Source organism: Mesoplodon densirostris, chromosome 4, assembly GCF_025265405.1.
Source record: "Mesoplodon densirostris isolate mMesDen1 chromosome 4, mMesDen1 primary haplotype, whole genome shotgun sequence".
In the NCBI taxonomy this organism is placed as follows: Eukaryota; Metazoa; Chordata; class Mammalia; order Artiodactyla; family Ziphiidae; genus Mesoplodon; species Mesoplodon densirostris.
Window position 1 is genome coordinate 174,558,811 of NC_082664.1, and position 18,102 is coordinate 174,576,912.

General features: G+C 43.9%; 1 protein-coding gene across 1 annotated transcript in view; it reads left to right on the top strand.

Annotated features, from left to right (window-relative positions):
* The window catches only part of GAD2 (glutamate decarboxylase 2), a 74,596-nt gene that overhangs the window by 19,693 nt on the left and 36,801 nt on the right, over window positions 1-18,102 (top strand). The window contains exon 8 of the mRNA XM_060095471.1: window positions 13,260-13,339. Within this exon, the coding sequence (XP_059951454.1) occupies window positions 13,260-13,339 (80 nt within the window). The remainder of the gene's footprint in view (window positions 1-13,259; window positions 13,340-18,102) is intronic.

An 18,102-nucleotide genomic window follows, 5' to 3' on the forward strand; every position in this document is an offset into this window, starting at 1 on the left:
CTGCGTCCCATAGGTTTTGGGTCGTCGTGTCTCCACTGTCATTTGTTTCTAGGTATTTTTTAATTTCCTCTTTGATTTCTTCAGTGATCACTTCGTTATTGAGTAGTGTATTGTTTAGCCTCCATGTGTTTGTATTTTTTACAGATCTTTTCCTGTAATTGATGTCTAGTCTCATAGCATTGTGGTCGGAAAAGATACTTGATACAATTTCAATTTTCTTAAATTTACTAAGGCTTGATTGGTGACCCAAGATATGATCTATCCTGGAGAATGTTCCATGAGCACTTGAGAAAAATGTGTATTCTGTTGTTTTTGGATGGAATGTCCTATAAATATCAATTAAGTCCATCTTGTTTAATGTATCATTTAAAGCTTGTGTTTCCTTATTTATTTTCATTTTGGATGATCTGTCCATTGGTGAAAGTGGGGTGTTAAAGTCCCCTACTATGATTGTGTTACTGTCGATTTCCCCTTTTATGGCTGTTAGTATTTGCCTTATGTATTGAGGTGCTCCTATGTTTGGTGCATAAATATTTACAATTATTATATCTTCTTCTTGGATTGATCCCTTGATCATTATGTAGTGTCCTTCTTTGTCTCTTCTAATAGTCTTTATTTTTAAGTCTATTTTGTCTGATATGAGAATTGCTACTCCAGCTTTCTTTTGGTTTCCAGTTGCATGGAATATCTTTTTCCATCCCCTTACTTTCAGTCTGTATATGTCTCTAGGTCCGAAGTGGGTCTCTTGTAGACAGCATATATATGGGTCTTGTTTTTGTATCCATTCAGCCAATCTGTATCTTTTGGTGGGAGCATTTAGTCCATTTACATTTAAGGTAATTATCGATATGTATGTTCCTATTCCCATTTTCTTAATTGTTTTGGGTTCGTTATTGTAGGTATATTCCTTCTGTTGTGTTTCTTGCCTAGAGAAGTTCCTTTAGCATTTGTTGTAAAGCTGGTTTGGTGGTGCTGAACTCTGAGCTTTTGCTTGTCTGTAAAGGTTTTAATTTCTCCATCAAATCTGAATGAGATCCTTGCTGGGTAGAGTAATCTTGGTTGCAGGTTTCTCTCCCTCATCACTTTAATTATGTCCTGCCACTCCCTTCTGGCTTGTAGAGTTTCTGCTGAGAGATCAGCTGTTAACCTGATGGGGATTCCCTTGTGTGTTTTTTTTTTTTTTTTTTTGCAGTACGCGGGCCTCTCACTGTTGTGGCCTCTCCCGTTGCGGAGCACAGGCTCCGGACGTGGAGGCTCAGCGGCCATGGCTCATGGGCCCAGCCGCTCCGCGGCATGTGGGATCCTCCCGGACCGGGGCACGAACACGTGTCCCCTGCATCGGCAGGCCGACTCTCAACCACTGCACCACCAGGGAAGCCCCCCTTGTGTGTTATTTGTTGTTTTTCCCTTGCTGCTTTTAATATGATTTCTTTGTGTTTAATTTTTGACAGTTTGATTAATATGTGTCTTGGTGTATTTCTCCTTGGATTTATTCTGTATGGGACTCTCTGTGCCTCCTGGACTTGATTAACTATTTCCTTTCCCATATTAGGGAAGTTTTCAACTATAATCTCTTCAAATATTTTCTCAGTCCCTTTCTTTTTCTCTTCTTCTTCTGGAACCCCTATAATTCGAATGTTGGTGCATTTAATATTGTCCCAGAGGTCTCTGAGACTGTCCTCTGTTCTTTTCATTCTTTTTTCTTTATTTTGCTCTGCATCAGTTATTTCCACTATTTTATCTTCCACCTCACTTATCCATTCTTCTGCCTCAGTTATTCTGCTATTGATCCCATCTAGAGTATTTTTCATTTCATTTATTGTGTTTTTAATCGATGCTTGATTCATCTTTAGTTCTTCTAGGTCCTTGTTAACTGTTTCTTGCATTTTGTCTATTCTATTTCCAAGATTTTGGATCTTGGAAATAGAATCTTGGATCATCTTTACTACCATTATTCTGAATTCTTTTTCAGGTAGACTGCCTATTACCTCTTCATTTGTTATGTCTGGTAGGTTTTTATCTTGCTCCTTCACCTGCTGTGTGTTTTTCTGTCTTCTCATTTTGCTTATATTACTGTGTTTGGGGTCTCCTTTTTGCAGGCTGCAGATTCGTAGTTCCCGTTGTTTTTGGTGTCTGTCCCCAGTGGCTAAGGTTGTTTCAGTAGGTTGTGTAGGCTTCCTGGTGGGAGGGACTAGTGCCTGTGTTCTGGTGGTTGAGGCTCGATCTTGTCTTTCTGGTGGACAGGTCCACGTCTGGTGGTGTGTTTTGGGGTGCCTGTGGCCTTATTATGTTTTTAGGCAGCCTCTCTGTTAATGGGTTGGGTTGTGTTCCTGCCTTGCTAATTGCTTGGCATAGGGTGACCAGCACTGTAGCTTGCTGGTCGTTGACTGAAGCTGGGTGCTGGTGTTGAGATGGAGATCTCTGGGAGATTTTCGTTGCTTGATATTATGTGGAGCTGGGAGGTCTCTTGTGGACCCGTGTCCTGAAGTTGGCTCTCCCACTTCAGAGGCACAGCACTGACTCCTGGCTGCAGCACCAAGAGCCTTTCATCTACCCGGCTCAGAATAAAAGGGAGAAAAAGTAGAAAGAAAGAATTAGTAGAAGAAAGAAAGAGTGAGGGAAAGAAAGGAAGAAGGGAAGAAAGGAAGGAAGGAAGGAAGGAAGAAAGAAAGAAAGGAGGGAGGGAGGGAGGAAGGATGAAGAAAGGAGAGAGAGAGGGAGGAATGAAAGAAAAAGGAAGAGTGAATGGAAGAAGGGAGGGAGAGAGGGAGGAAGGATGGAAAGAAAGAAAGAAAGAAAGGAGGGAGGGAGGGAGGAATGAAAGAAAAAGGAAGAGTGAATGGAAGAAGGGAGGGAGGGAGGAAGGAAAGAAAGAAAGAAAGAAAGACAGGAGGGAGGGAGGGAGGAAGGAAAGAAAAAGAAAGAGTGAAAGGAAGAAGGGAGGGAGGAAGGAAAGAAAGAGAGAAAGAAGGAAAGGAGGGGAGGAGGGAGGGAGGGAAGAAGGGAAGTTAGGAAAAAAAGAAAGAGCAGGTAAAGTAAAATAGAATAAAGTATGAAATATAGTAGCGTTATTAAAATTAAAAAGTAATTATTGAAAAAAAAACGGACAGATAGAACCCTGGGACATATGGTGGAAGCAAAGCTATACAGAGAGAATCTTACACAGAAGAATACACATACACATTCACAAAAAGAGAGCAGGGGAAAAAATAAAAAATCTTGCTCTCCAAGTCCACCTCCTCAATTTGGGATAATTCGTTGTAAAAAGAGGAAAAGGGCGAGAAGTCTGAAATCTTGCTCTCTGGGTCCAACTCCTTAATTTGGGATAATTCGTTGTAAAAAGAGGAAAAGGGGGGAAAGTCTTAAATCTTGTCCTCAAAGTCCACTTCCTCAATTTGGGATGATTCGCTGTCCATTCATGCACTCCACAGACGCAGGGCACATCAAGTGGACCGTGGAGCTTTAATCCGCTGCCTCTGAGGCTGCACAGAGAGATTTCCCTGTCTCTGCTCTCACAGCTCCCGGGTCTCAGCCTTGGACCTGGCCCCGCCTCTTCGCGTAGGTCGCTGGAGGGCGTCAGTTCTTCGCTTAGACAGGACGGGTTTAAAGGAGCCGCTGATGCGGGGGCTCTGGCTCACTCAGGCAGAGGGGAGGGAGGGGCGCGCAGTGTGGGGCGGGCCTGCGGTGCCAGAGGCCGGCGTGACGTTGCAGCAGCCCGTGGCGCTCCGCGCGCTTTCCCGGGAAAGCCGTCCCCGAGTCCCGGGACCCCGGCAGTGGCGGGGTGCACAGGCCCCCCCGGAAGGCGGGGCGGACAGTGACCTGCGCTCGCACACAGGCCCCGCAGCGGCGGCAGCAGCAGCAGCCCCAGCGTCCCACGCCCGTCTCCGGGGTCCGCGCCTTTAGCCGCGGCTCGCGCCTGTCTCCGGCGCTTCCCCAAGCAGCCCTCTTAATGCCCTCTCCTCGCGCACCAGGAAACAAAAGGGAAGAAAAAGTCTCTTGCCTCTTCGGCAACTCCAGACCCTTTCCCCGGACTCCCTCCAGGCTAGCCGTGGTGCACTAACCCCTTCAGGCTCTCTTCCTGCCACCAGCCCCAGTCCTCTCCCTGCGCTCCGACTGAAAGCCGATACCCGAGCCTCAGCTCCCAGCCCCGCCCGCCCGGGCAGCCGAGCAGACAAGCCTCTCGGGCTGGTGTGTGCCTGAGGGCACCGATCCTCTGTGCCGGAATCTCTTCGCTTTGCCCTCCGCACCCCTGTTGCTGCGCTCTCCTCCGCTACTCCGAAGCTTTCCCCCTCCGCCACCTACAGTCTCCGCCCGCGAAGGGGCTTGTAGTGTGTGGAAACCTTTCCTCCTTCACGGCTCCCTCCCACTGGTGCAGGTCCCGTCCCTATCCTTTTGTCTCTGTTTATTCTTTTTTCTTTTGCCCTACCCAGGTATGTGGGGGAGTTTCTTGCCTTTTGGGGGGGTCTGAGGTCTTCTGTCAGCGTTCAGTAGGTGTTCTGTAGGCGTTGTTCCACGTGTAGATGAATTTCTGATGTATCTGTGGGGAGGAAGGTGATCTCCGCGTCTTACTCCTCCGCCGTCTTCCTCCGGGCCCCTCTTATTTCTTCATGTGACACAAGCTCTTCCAGAAATAACGTCAATGAAACAGCATAATCGCATCTAGGAAAAATGTTCCTTATAATCACAACAGACACTGGGGTCTTTCAGGCAAATCACCATAACTAACTCATTCCACTCTTAACACGCCAGGCTCAGCTCAGGTCCGCAGCTCCTGGAAGCTGTCACCAGTGTTCTGCCGAGGGCCCTCATGACCTCAGCCCACTTCCATGGGGAGGTGATTCTCATAATTTGCTTTAGAAAGATGTTTTCATATAACCACACTTTTTGAGACGGTTTCAGTTCCAAAAAATAGATGTCCTTTCTGTTAAAAACTAAAGCAAAAAAACAAATGGTGACCCAGGCAGCTTGGAAAAAGCTCCCATGTCATGCTTCTCATTAGACAGAAACACTGACCGAACTTTCAGTAAGTGAACTAGTGAACCAGATTCACTTCACCCCTGGCACCCGGTCCTCCGCCTCTGCGTTCCTCCCTCCGTTTCCTTGTAGGGTCCTCATCACCCCTGGGTCATCTTCTCCTCTACCCAATCCCATCAAAACCTACTCTTAGGAAAGAACCTGAGAGCCATGTATATGATTGTGAAATCTAAGTGTTGCCTCTCCTGGGGGTATTTTCACTGCAATAGGAGACAAAGGAATGAGGAGACATTCTCAAGGAGCAGGCATTGTACTGTCAGAGAAGAGACAAATAAGAAGAGGACGGTCACCCCTCCAAGTGCCCCTGAGGTCACATTCCTCACCTGTGGGTGACTCTCCCTTGCTCCAAGTGCCAGGTCGGGAGTCACTGGATAGACCTATTTCTCTTCAGGTTAGTGGATGAAGCCCATAAGCTTTGGAATGGACTAGAAATGATGATAGGCCCTGCTCTGCCAGTTTCCAGGACATGACTTTGGATTACCTACTTCATTTCTTCCTCATCTGTAAAACAGGGATTATAATAGCCAGCTCATGTAGTTGTTGGGAGGATGAAGTGAGATAATACAGTACCTGGCCTTTAGTAAACACTCTGCAAATGGCACTAACACTGCCCTTGTAAACAGCCACCCACTGGTGTCCCGATGGGTAGAGAGCTGAACGTTTCCAGGAGGCAAGATGAAGGCATATTTGGGGCCAGTTATTTTCTTAAGATGGATAATGGCCCCTCTCCCAAAATACGAAGCAATGCCCAAGGATTCACAGCTTTGGGAGAGTTTGGATTCTCTATTGTTACTTGTATGATTTTGAGATTTTTTTACATGCTCCAATATGGCATATGTTTATTTTAAGACAAAGTGAATTAACCTGTAATTTAAATTTATTTAATTAATTAACACAATTCTGCTCAAGGTACCCAGAGAGACCTGAGGATGGCATCACATTAGGCGTGAGGCTGGAAAATTGGAAGGGCCACAACTTTGTGAGCATCTGTTGATGCTGGGCGACCTGTAGGTCCTTCCCATTGCAGTAGTTACACTTCTCACACCAACAAGAGAGGGATTCACCCTTGCAGCTGAGCAAACAGTGGTTCAGAATGAGAGAATAACTTGACTAACTAGAGCCATTTTATCTCAAATGACCTCTTGCTTTTTAAAAAAATTTTTTAAATTGAAGTATAGTTGATTTACAATGTTGTATTAATTTCTGCTCTACAGCAAAGCAATTCCATTATATATATATAATCTTCATATTCCTTTCCATGATGGTTTATCACAGGATATTGAGTATAGTTCCCTGTGCTATACAGTAGGACCTTGTTGTTTATCCATTCTATATATACTAGTTTGCATCTGCTAATTCCTGAGTCCCAATCCATCCCTCCCCACTTCCCCCTCCTTGGTAACCACAGATCTGTTCTCTGTCTGTGAGTCTGTTTCTGTGTCACAGATAAGTTCATTTGTGTCTTATTTTAGATTCCACATATAAGTGATACCATACGGTATCTGTCTTTCTCTGTCTGACTTACTTCACTTAGTGTGATAATTTCTAGGTCCATCCGTGTTGCTGCAGGTGGCGTTATTTCATTTTTTTTAATGGCTAATGTTCCATTGTTCTTATGTACCACATCTTCTTTATTCATTCATCTGTTGGTGGACATTTAGGTTGTTTCCATGCCAAATGACCTCTTTCCACTACACATTTTCATTTCACTCTTCTCAGGATCCTAAAATCATGGAAATAATTGCTTTCCTGTGACTGCATACATGCTTAGTGCTGGTGTTCATGTTTGTCACCACACATGCCCGTTGGGTCTACTTAATCCTGGTACACACCATTCCTTTCTTTTAAAATATACTTAGGGCACAAACTCACACTGAGGTAACTTTAAACTATAGCTTTGAGGGCAAATAATAAGGTAGCAGCTTCACAGAAATGCCTTGTGTGCAGATCCATATCACCTCTGACTCACATGGAGTCTCTAAGAACGTGGCAGGTAGTCCCCCGCCCTCCAAATCATGATCATTAGAAATGAATGAGGCGGTCTCCTAGAGTACAAGCTTCTTTGGACATCAGATGCTTTCAAAAGCAGGGTGCCCTTTTAGACCATTTGATGAGCAGAAGCAAGAACAAGAGCTACCAGTTTCTCTGAGACAGTATAGGAGGCAAACTAGGGGGTGTCGGGAAGGGGTGTGGAGAAATAGGACGACAGGGAAAGACTATTGGTCCCATCATCGATGATGGGGGAGGGGGCTCCAGGGTATGGGGAGGGGTCAAAGGAGCAGATTCCGGCTCTTTCATAGGTTGGACTTCAAGATTTCCTTGCTGGGCATCCATGACGTGTAACGATGCGTAATCCATCCACCTGTGTTCTGTGTTCCTACACACATGTGCCATTCACTCCACCCACAAAGGGAAAGGCTGCTGGTACAAAAGGATCCAATCCAGGGATGATCGATAGACCTTAGAGCTAAGAGGTAAAGGTTTGATAGACTGTCAGAGAGTTAGGAGCTGAGTATTCCAGGCTAGTGTGTCCTTTCTCTTTGTTTGAAGTCTTTGGGTTGCTTCTTTCTTTCCCCCAAGCAGCTCGTCTGGTTAGAAGGGCCTACAACTGCTTCCTGCTTGGGAAGGACCCCATGGGAGGCTGTCTGGGGTGGGTGCCAAGAAGACCTCTGGACATGCTTTTATTTTAGTTTAGTTTTGTTGTTGTTGTTTCAACTATTACCCTTTATGATAATTATTACTAGCATAAGTGAATATGCAAATATCCATAGAACAATTTCTTTTTAAAAAATTTTTATTGGAGTATAGTTGATTTACAGTCTTGTGTTAGTTTCAGGTGTACAGCAAAGTGAATCAGCTATACATATACATATAGCCACTTGGATGTGCTTTTAGAATAGGCCATAGATAAGAGGCACCGGGGTGCATTTAGCCCGCCATCATCTGGCCCCAATCACCAAAGCCACACATCAACAGTGTGGCCAGAGATTTATGGCAGCAAAGAGTGGATATTTCCCTGAACTTGTTCTCTGTGCACATGGTCAAATTCAATAGATGCTTGTTAACTATTTCAACAAAGTCTTTGCCCTCACGCAGCCTATCCTAGTAGGGGAAAGACAGTTAGACTAATAAATATTTACTCTCATGTCAGGTGGTGACAAGACAGTGACATGGTAATGGGCTATTTTGCAACATGGTCGTGAAAGGTGTCTGTGGAGGTGATCTATAGCAGAGACCTGCATCAAATGAGGCAGGGAGCCACTTGCGTAGATGAGAGAAGGGTTTTCTAAGAAATGCAACAGCAAGGAAAAAGGTCCAGAGGCAAGGACAAATTTAGCAGCTCCCAAAAGACCAGGAAGGCCACTACCACCAGGTAGAGAGGAAGAGGGGAGAGGAAGAGGGAGATGAGGTAGGGGCGATAGCTGGCTACTGAGGGCCGTCTTGATCATCTTTGTGTCCCCGGAGCCTCAGACGCTTTCCCTGAAACCCTGCGGCCCACAAGGCAGCTGAAGCCGAACCTCGGTTAAATATCTGGATGTGACCGACAATGGCTTGAAAGAATTAAGGCGGCTTTCTAAACTGCTTATCTCAATTGTAATAGAGGAGGAGAAACCGGCATGGCAAGAGACCGAAATGCTTTGTTTCAGAGCTTTCTACCATTCTCCCACCATGCCTAAAGACAGGAGACATTTATTGTCCCCATTAAAGAAGAAAGATCCCTATAGGCATATTCTCCAGTCATGGGGATGGGTGGGATGGGCTCTCATTCTCACACCTTCTTACTCTGGATAATCTCATCCCACTCAAGCCCCAAAGCTTGCTTCTTTTAAAATTACAATTATTCTATATCTGTAAAATCCCATATTTAATTGCACCCAGTTAAAATATCAGCTGAATTATATAGCCCATATCTAGATTACTTATGATATTTTTTAAAAGATGGAGAAATTAATCTTCAACCTTGAGTTTTTCATTTAGTGTAAAATAAAAATCATATGGGTTTTAATGTCTATTACCCTTGAATAGAAATATGATTTAGTCCTAAGTAACCACTAGATTCTATCGGGGTCTATGTTATTTTTCCAGAATCAGGGTGGGGGGAGGGGGCTCTTCGTTAACTCATCCCCCAGCCGTTCCATTGATGAACAACTGGTCATTACAAGAGCCCTGATGATTTGGGGATGCAACAGAATCCTTGTAGCTTCCAATTTGTGTTCATGGTTTTACCTTCTGAAGTCCCCCGGAGCATCTACCCCCATCCTGGCACAGCCCTTCAGATGTGAACCCGCCATGCCACGTGTCCCTAACTCCCTCTGCTTGTGACCAAGCATCCTCTGAGCTCTCTCTAGATACCTGGTTCCCAGGGTCCTCAGCCTCCAGGACGCTGCCCTCTCTGCTCTGATTTATCAACAGGTGGTTCCATTAAACATGGTGCCAAGGGGTAAGAATGATTCTCCTCACATGTTCTCACCAGCACAGGGAGCCCTGCCATTTAAGCTGTCTTCACGGTCTCTTCGTCACTCGGAAGTGTCTTTTTTTTTCCACTCAAGTGCCTTCTCTCTTAGGTCCCTGGCTATTGATGGATAACATTTAGCTATTTCCCTGCTCCCTCTCCTGAAAATGTAAACAAACTCACTGTTTGGTACCTAATTTTCTTTTTCATTCCTTTGTTCCCCATCTTGAAGCTTCGTGTCCCGGCAAGTGTTTTTCCTTTAAACGTGCAGCATTTGGTATGGTGATCCATTATCCTAGGTAATTGCTCCTCATTTGAGAATCCCCATTCTTCCTCATTAAAGACCAGACAAGACTACTTCCTCACATTGACCGGGTGCACCAGATCTCTTACTTACCCCCGGGGGGCCATTTAACTCTTTAGTGCCGTCAAAAGTTCAGGAAGGAAAAAAACAGAAACAAAACCAATGAATCACCGAAGTCATAATTAGTAAAAGCTTATGGTACACATGTTACCAAATCCAAGCTCAGTCTGCTTGCTGCAGGACAGGCCAATAATTGGGAGACGAGGTGTTGAGGCAAGGAATAGTGACTTCATTCAGAAAGCCAGGTGTCTGAGAAGATGGTGGATTAGCATCCCAGAATACCAACTTATTGGGGTCTGGATGCCAGTTTCTTTTATAGAACAGAGAGGGGGAGGAGGTGAGGAAGTAAAGTAAAAAGGCCATAAGTCTTGCAAAATATCTCCTGGCTTGGCCAGCACTGGGGAGGGGATGTGTTAATTTCTTCTTTTCTGTAGCCTTTCACAGGTGGGCAAGGTCAGAATGTCTCCCTGTGAGCTGAACAAAGGCACTTTAGTTTAACATTCAGGCAGAGGGGGTCAGGGTTCCTGAGGCAGGCCATTATGTATGCTTACAGTTATAGATAGCATCCTTTTATTGATTACAGTAACAAAAGCAACGAAAAGCAAAGGTTGAAGTAAAAGAAACAGGTCCAACATGGAGTCAGATTTTGCTCTTCCCTGTTTCACACGTACCAAAAAGACAGTTTGCAAACCATGAGCACTCCGACCAAAACGTGGAAGGAGACTCAGAGGTAGATTTTACAAAGCAGCTTATATAACGTGGAGGCAGTGACTGTTGATTCTTCCCAGTGATTGGTTGCAATATTAGAATTTTCTTAAATGAAAGGGAATTGGTTAGTGGTTCCCTCATATGAATCGGGGAGAACAATTTAAGTCTCACAATTTTCAGAGGCGTTAAGCGAGAAGTGACCCAGGTCAAGTGAGCCTCACTTGTCTTGCAAAATCAGCTAAATTAAGCTTTGCTTCTCTGACTAAACTGGTTTGTCTGCTCAGGGAATATTCAAGTCTCCATTTGTGTTTGATTTTAACAGTGCTTACAAACTCATTCACTGAGGGGCCTAATCTGAGTAGTGCACGCTTGCTCAGTGGGGCAGCTGGCACCTCGATTCTGTGCCCTCCTGGCACAGATTAGTGCTGTTTTCCCCTGAGCATCTTCTTTCTGGGATGGCCCAGGGATCCAGTAACTATGTAAGAGAGAACACTTTTTGTGGTGGAGGAATCATGTATCTTTCCAATTAAGCTTTCCTAGTTCCCAGGTATCTTCCTAAGGATTCTCCATGTTGTCTTCCTAAGGTTGTGAAATGAGACTAATGATCCTTTCCCATCTCTCCTCTTAGCTACACGGGGCTTTTAGAGCTCCTCTATTCAGTGCCTCATTTATTGGTTTATAGTATTGGCTGCTGTTATGAATGTGATTTCTTCTTGCTTACTAGCCACACCCCCTAGAAATGTGCATGTTAACAGTTCCTAGGCTGCATATTTAAGAATTCAGAGGAGCCATTGACATATATACACTATTGATACTATGTATAAAATAGAAACTAATGAGAACCTACTGTATAGCACAGGGAACTCTACTCAGTGCTCTGTGGTGACCTAAATGGGAAGGAAATCCAAAAAAGAGGGGATATATGTATATGTGTAGCTGATTTACTTTGCTATACAGCAGAAACTCACACAGCATTGTAAAGCAACTATACTCCAATAAAAATTAATTTAAAAAAAGAAAAAGAATTCAGAGTCAAAAGCAGGCATTCGAGGAGAGTACACTCTGGAGCCATCATTTAAAATTCCAGTCAGCAACCCTTTGGTGATGTAAATTGAGGAAGCAGCTCTCCTTTTGGACAGCTTAATGATCTGTAGTTAATAGTAAGAGGCTGCTCACAGATGCAGTACAGCTGGGCTAGGTTAGGCCCCTCTCCACTCTCCAGATTGCACAGTGATTACAGCCATTGACATTCGGATTCTTCCCTGGAATCAATAACCAAAATCACAAACAAAGATTCAGTGGTGGCCTGTCAGGGTGGCCTTTCCACAGGCGCTGTTTGCCAAGCCAGTGACTGATGCCTCCTTCCTGATCACACCCTGGGCTGGACAGTCATCTCCACAACAGACAGCCCCTCCAATGAGTCTGGGATGAAGAGTGCTGGATTTCAGGCCAGCTTCTCTTACTTGAGTGCACACAATTTCACTGAACTCGAAAGAAACTGAATGTAATTTCTGGGTAGCAAAATATAAGTCTGAGAGCCATACAATACACAGCTGCTGTTGCTGTGTTCTTATGCCTTGTATGTGAGATTGGTGTAGGTTACTGTGTGTCGGGGTAAGAGGTTCTTTAATAATTTCCAGGGTCTTGTTATCTTCATGCAAAAGCCCAAGCGAATTCAACAACAAAAAAAACCCCAACCAACCCCCTTCAAAAAAGGGCAAAGAACTTGTATAGACATTTCTCCAAAGAAGATGTACAAATGGCCAATAAGCACATGAAAAGATGCACAACATCACTAATGATTAGAGAAATACAAAGCAAAATCATAATGAAGTAGCACCCCACACCCATCTGAATGACTATTATCGAAAAACAGAAAACAACAACCATTGACAAGGGTATGGAGAAATTGGAACAGTTGTGCACTGTGGGTGAGAAAGTAAAATGGTGCAGCTTTATGGAAAAAAATAGAGCAGTTCCTCAAAGACAGAATTACCATATGATCCAGCAATTCCACTTCTGGGTATATATACCCAAAAGAATTAAAAGCAAGGCTCAAGGAGATATTAGTACATCCATGTTCATAGCAGCATTATTCACAATGGCCAAAAGGTAGAAGCAACCCAGGTGTCCATTGATGCATGAATGAAAAAACAGATTGCTGTGTATACATAAAATGAATATGATTGAGCATTAAGAAGGAAGGAAATTCCGAGACATGCTACAACATGGACAAACTTGAGGACATTATGCTCGTGAAATAAGCCAGTCACAGAAAAATAATTATTGTATGGTTCCACTTACATGAGATACTAAAGTAGTCAAATTCATAGAGATAGAAAGTAGAATGGTAGTCACCAGGGGCTGGGGAGGGAGGAATGGGGAGTTGTTGTTTAGTGGATACAAAGTTTCAGTTTTGCAAGATGATCAAGAGTTAAGGAGATAGATGGTAGTGATGGTCGCACAACAACATGAATGTACTCAATGCCGCTGAGCTGTACACTTAAAATGGTTAAGACGGTAAATTCTGTGTTGTGTGAATTTCACCACAATTGAAAAAAAACGTTAAGTGAAGGATGCCATCTTCTCTCAGCAATCCAGGCTTTGGAGGAACAGACTGAGAAGAAAAGAACAGCCAAGGTAATGGATCTTGACTTTGTATGCAACTAATTAATGACACAAATGTACTTTCTTTTACAGAGCCATTTTTCTCTCAAGAAAGGAGCTGCAGCCTTGGGCATTGGAACAGACAGTGTGATTCTGATTAAATGTGACGAAAGGTGAGCATGAATCTGCAACCCTTGTTGGTTAGCAGTTTTCAAATTCTACACATATATCTTAAAAGGACTAAAGTCCGAAAACAGGCAATGACTGTAGAACAGCAAACCTGCCTCCATCCCAGCTGCTGGCCTTTGCTGTTTCCTTTTCACTCTTGCTTGGAGTCCTGGGACATTGTTCTTCCATGCCACTAATGCATTCACAGCCTTTGACTGAATCAGAACCTTTGTTAAATCAATCAAAATATTCTGCACCAAGAAGGCACAGAAGGACATTCGTCACCTGGGCACTTAAGCAACAACCAGCAGGTTGAGAACTGATTTATGGAGGTGTCATCATTCCAGGCACCATAGATTGTGTGAACTTGATGGCGTGATTACAGGAGGGGGGCAGTTGAGGGAGCAAGAGGTAAATAATGCCCCCAGCACCTCGTCAACTCAGTGCCTGAGCCAAAGAGCTCTCTTAGGAAAAATCCGTCTTCATTGGCACCCAAACTTTGTAGGTACTCTGGAAAAAGGTGGAGGGGAGGTTAAAATATTAATATAAGAAAATACATTTAGTCTTTAAAGGATGGAGTAAGAAATTCCACTAAATTAAAAGGATGTCACCCATTTCACCACTTATTTATTCATATATATTTATTAGGCAGACATTTATGACTGCTCACCATGTCACTAGGCTCTAGAATAGCATAAGGTGTAATCCCAGTTCCCTGACTGTGTATGGCCCAAGTGGGGAGATGTAGTAATGTCAGAAGGATGGCGGGCTCGCCTGAGGTGGAGCAGGGGAGATGAAGTGCTGGAACTGACAGGAATTACTGACTGACCGGTGAGTGTGCAGGTTGAGAGGTGAGTCGAGGGGGAATGCCAGGCTTCGGGCTCACCAGCTAAGCCCTCGCGGTGCTATTCTCTGAGGCAGGGAGCCCCGCCAAAGTGAAAAGTTTAGATTTGGAGCTGCCGAGTGTGAAGAGCTTATGAGAGGAGACGTCCAAGTGAGGGTGTCAGGTAGGCAACTGGGAATAGTAGCCTGGGTGTCAGAAGGTGTACAGTAGGAGGCATGCAGAGTGGCCTGGGAAAGAGCTCAGGAGCATCCCCATTTTGGGGACAGGCAGAGTCAGAGGGGCCTGCAGTGGAGACTGAGAAGCAACAGCCACAGTTGTTGGAGAAGAATCAGGACCCGGGGCCATGAGCGTGTTTCTAGAAGGAGTGGTTAACAGCAGCAAATGCCACCAGTAGATGAAACGAGGGTCACCAACGGCCCCTCAGCTTTCCTAATGAGAAGGTGGCTGGCGAGTCTGGCAGGAACAGCTTCAGTAGAGGCGTGAGGGTGGAAGGCAGTTTGCAGGGGGTGGAAGGGTGAGGGGAGGGGAAACGGAGATGGAAGGCAGACGTTTCTAGAGGCGGAGCCGCGAAGGGAAGGTGGTAGGGCAGAAGCTGGACGGTGAAGATGTCGAGTCCAGGATGGTTTTGGTTTGGTTGTTTTAAGGAAGGGACCTCAAGGTGTATTTAACTGTGCAATGAAGGGTCTGCTCGAGATGAGATGTGCATTATATGAAAACAAAAGGGATAAAATAGCCGAGCTTTCATTTCCTTTGTGAGCTCCTTATTCTTTTGGCTACAATTATGTAGGATCTTCCTCTCAAGAGCTCGCAAGGAGTCTGAAATCATCTTACATTATAAAATGGGAAGGAGACAGAGGGGGAAACAGGAGTGGTGATGGAAGGACAGGGGCGAGGTTTAGGGAGGGCTGGCGGGGGGCGGAGGGGGCAGGGCTGCGGGCTGTTGCTGCGCCGACCAGCTGCTAATGGATTTCAGTCGGGAAGCCCTCAGAGTTGGAAGGGTTCTTGGACATTTATTCATCCAGCCTTCTTTTTTTTTTTAACTTTGTATTTTTGTGAATAATTTCAAACAAAGAAAAGTTACAAGGAGAGTAACAAGAACTCTCATACACCCTCACCCCGATTCACCAATTGTTAACATTCTGACATATTTGCTTGATCACTCTTTCTCTCCATGTATGCAATTTAATATTACATGTTGAATGTAATGACTATTACATGCATAACTTATTTGTATATTATAGATATAATTTTTTCTCAACCATTTGAGAATTCCTTGCAGACATGCACTTTTTACTCCTTAATACTTCAATGCGTATTTTTTGATAACAAGGATATTCACTTACATCATCACAGTCCAATTATCAAAATCAGGAAATTTGACCTCGACACAAGACTATTATTTAACCTATACACCCTATTCAAATTTCATCAATTGTCCCAATACTATCCTTTGGAGCTATTTTTTTTCCCTGTCCAGGATCACAGATTTCACTTAGTTGTCATGCCTTTTTATTCCCCTTTAATCTGGAACATGTCCTCATCCTTCCTTTGTTTTTCATGACATTGATATTTTGAAGAGTATAAACCATTTATTTTGCAGAATATTTCTTAATTTGGCTTTGTCTGACATTTCCTCATGGTTAGATTCAGGCGATGCATTTTGGGCAGGAATTCCAGGGAGGCGATGCCTGTCTTCTCATCTGATCAGGAGTAATGTCCGCTTGCCTATTGGTTAAGGTGGTGCCTGCCAGGTCTCTCCCCTGTAAAATGACTATTCTCTACTTTGCAGTTAATAAATATCTGTAGGGGATGCTTTAAGACTATATAAATATTGTGTTCCTCCTAAAACATTCGTTCGGTAGTTTTGCATCCATTGATGATTCTTGCCTGAATTATTATTATGATGGTTGCAAAATAGTGATTTTCTAACTCCGTCATTCCTTCTAAGTTTACTAGTTCCTTTCATTCTACTGTAAGGAAGAACTTTCCTTTCCCTTTTTCTCTCTCTCTCCATCTCTCTTTCTCTGTCTCTGTCTGTCTGTCAGTCTATCTGTATGTCTCTGTTATTTATTATCAGTATGGACTTACAGGTACTTTAAGAAAGTAATTCTCTCTGACATTCTCTTCCATTCTCTTCGATTTCTCCATCACTTGCTCCTTCAGGGTTCCCTTTCACTTACCTAAATTACTAGTAAATTGCTGTTAAACCTTACAGAAAATAAGTCTGACCAAGATACGTGATGCCTGGTTGGCACACGACTAGAAGAGCCACCAGCCTTCCTAGCTCCCTTGTAACACAAGAATTCTGTTAGCTATTTTGATCAACACTTTTATACCACAAAAATTAACTACTTATGCTTTTGTATACATTTTTAGTTCTTTCAATTGATCACTTAGCTTTGTCAATTACAGTTACATTTCCCTGCTCTTGTGAAGTACCACACTTTATCACACAATTGATGTAAACAATTGAAAGTATAAACAATCTGGGGTCATTATACTCTTTTATTAAATTAGCTGAGTTGTGGCCAGTGCCTGGAGGCAGAAGGGAAGCGAATTAACTTTCTGGTCCTCAGGGAGCTACTGAGGGCACTGTAATAAGATAGACTTCACCCTGAATCGATTATTATTGCTCAGGGCTGTGGGGAGCCCCCTGAGTGTCATATCTCCTATGGGTTTGGATGCAGAGAATTCAGAGATGCTAGCAGTGTCTGTGCTTCATTACGTCCTATATCAGGAAGGATTCTAAAATAATAATTGCTGACACATATGGAGTGTTTATTATACGCCAGGCACAGTCCTAAGCACCTTACACAGTTGCTCTAATTAATTTGTTTATTAGAGACACAGAAGTATGTTCCCTCACATTTCCCTGGTGCTGACATAGCTTGTGAAGAGTTTCTATATACACAGTAGTTTTAAACAGTATGACGTGGTCTCTTTTCTCCATTTGACTCATGGTCTTGGCAGGGTGTGACAGGTCCAAGGTCACATAGCTGGGAAGTGAAGAATCAGGGGTTGAGTCAGAAGAGAACTCCAAGTGTTCAACAATTAAGCATGGTCCCTTCTTTTTTTGTGTTTTCCAATTTTTTTAAGTTGTGGTGAAATACACATAAAATTTACCCTCTTAACCTATTTTTTTTTTTTTTTTTTTGCCATACGCGGGCCTCTCACTGTCATGGCCTCTCCCGTTGCGGAGCACAGGCTCCGGACGCGCAGGCTCAGCGGCCATGGCTCATGGGCCCAGCCGCTCCACGGCATGTGGGATCTTCCCAGACCAGGGCACGAACCCGTGTCCCTGAATCGGCAGGTGGACTCTCAACCACTGTGCCACCAGGGAAGCCCCCTTCTTAACCTTTTTTAAGTGTACAGGTCAGCGATGTGAGCTATGCTCACATTGTTGGGCTGCCATCACCGCTTTCTATCTCCAAAACTCTTTTCATCTTGCCAAACTGAAAGTCTATACCCATTAAAAACTCTCCACTCTCCTTCCCCCCAGCCCCTGGCAACCGCCATTCTACTTTCTGTGTCTATGAATTTGACTGCTTTCAGTACCTCACTCCTTTTTGTCTTTTTGTGATTAACTTGTTTCACTTAGCACAATGAATGTCTCAAGGTTCATCATGTTGTAGCAAATGTCAGAAGTTCCTTCTTTTTTATGGCTGATTCCTCTGTTGAAGGACACTTTAGGTTGTTTCCTAATCTTGTCCATTGTGAATAACGCTGGAATTAACATGGGAGTACAGATATCTCTTTGAAATATTGATTTAATTTCCTTTGGATAATTACCAAGGAGTGGGATTCATAGATCACATTGTATTTCTACTTTTAATTTTTGAGGAACTCCAACCATACTGTTTCCGTTGTGGCCGTATTAATTTACATTCCCCCCAAGAGTGTACAAAGGTTTCCTTTTCTCTACAA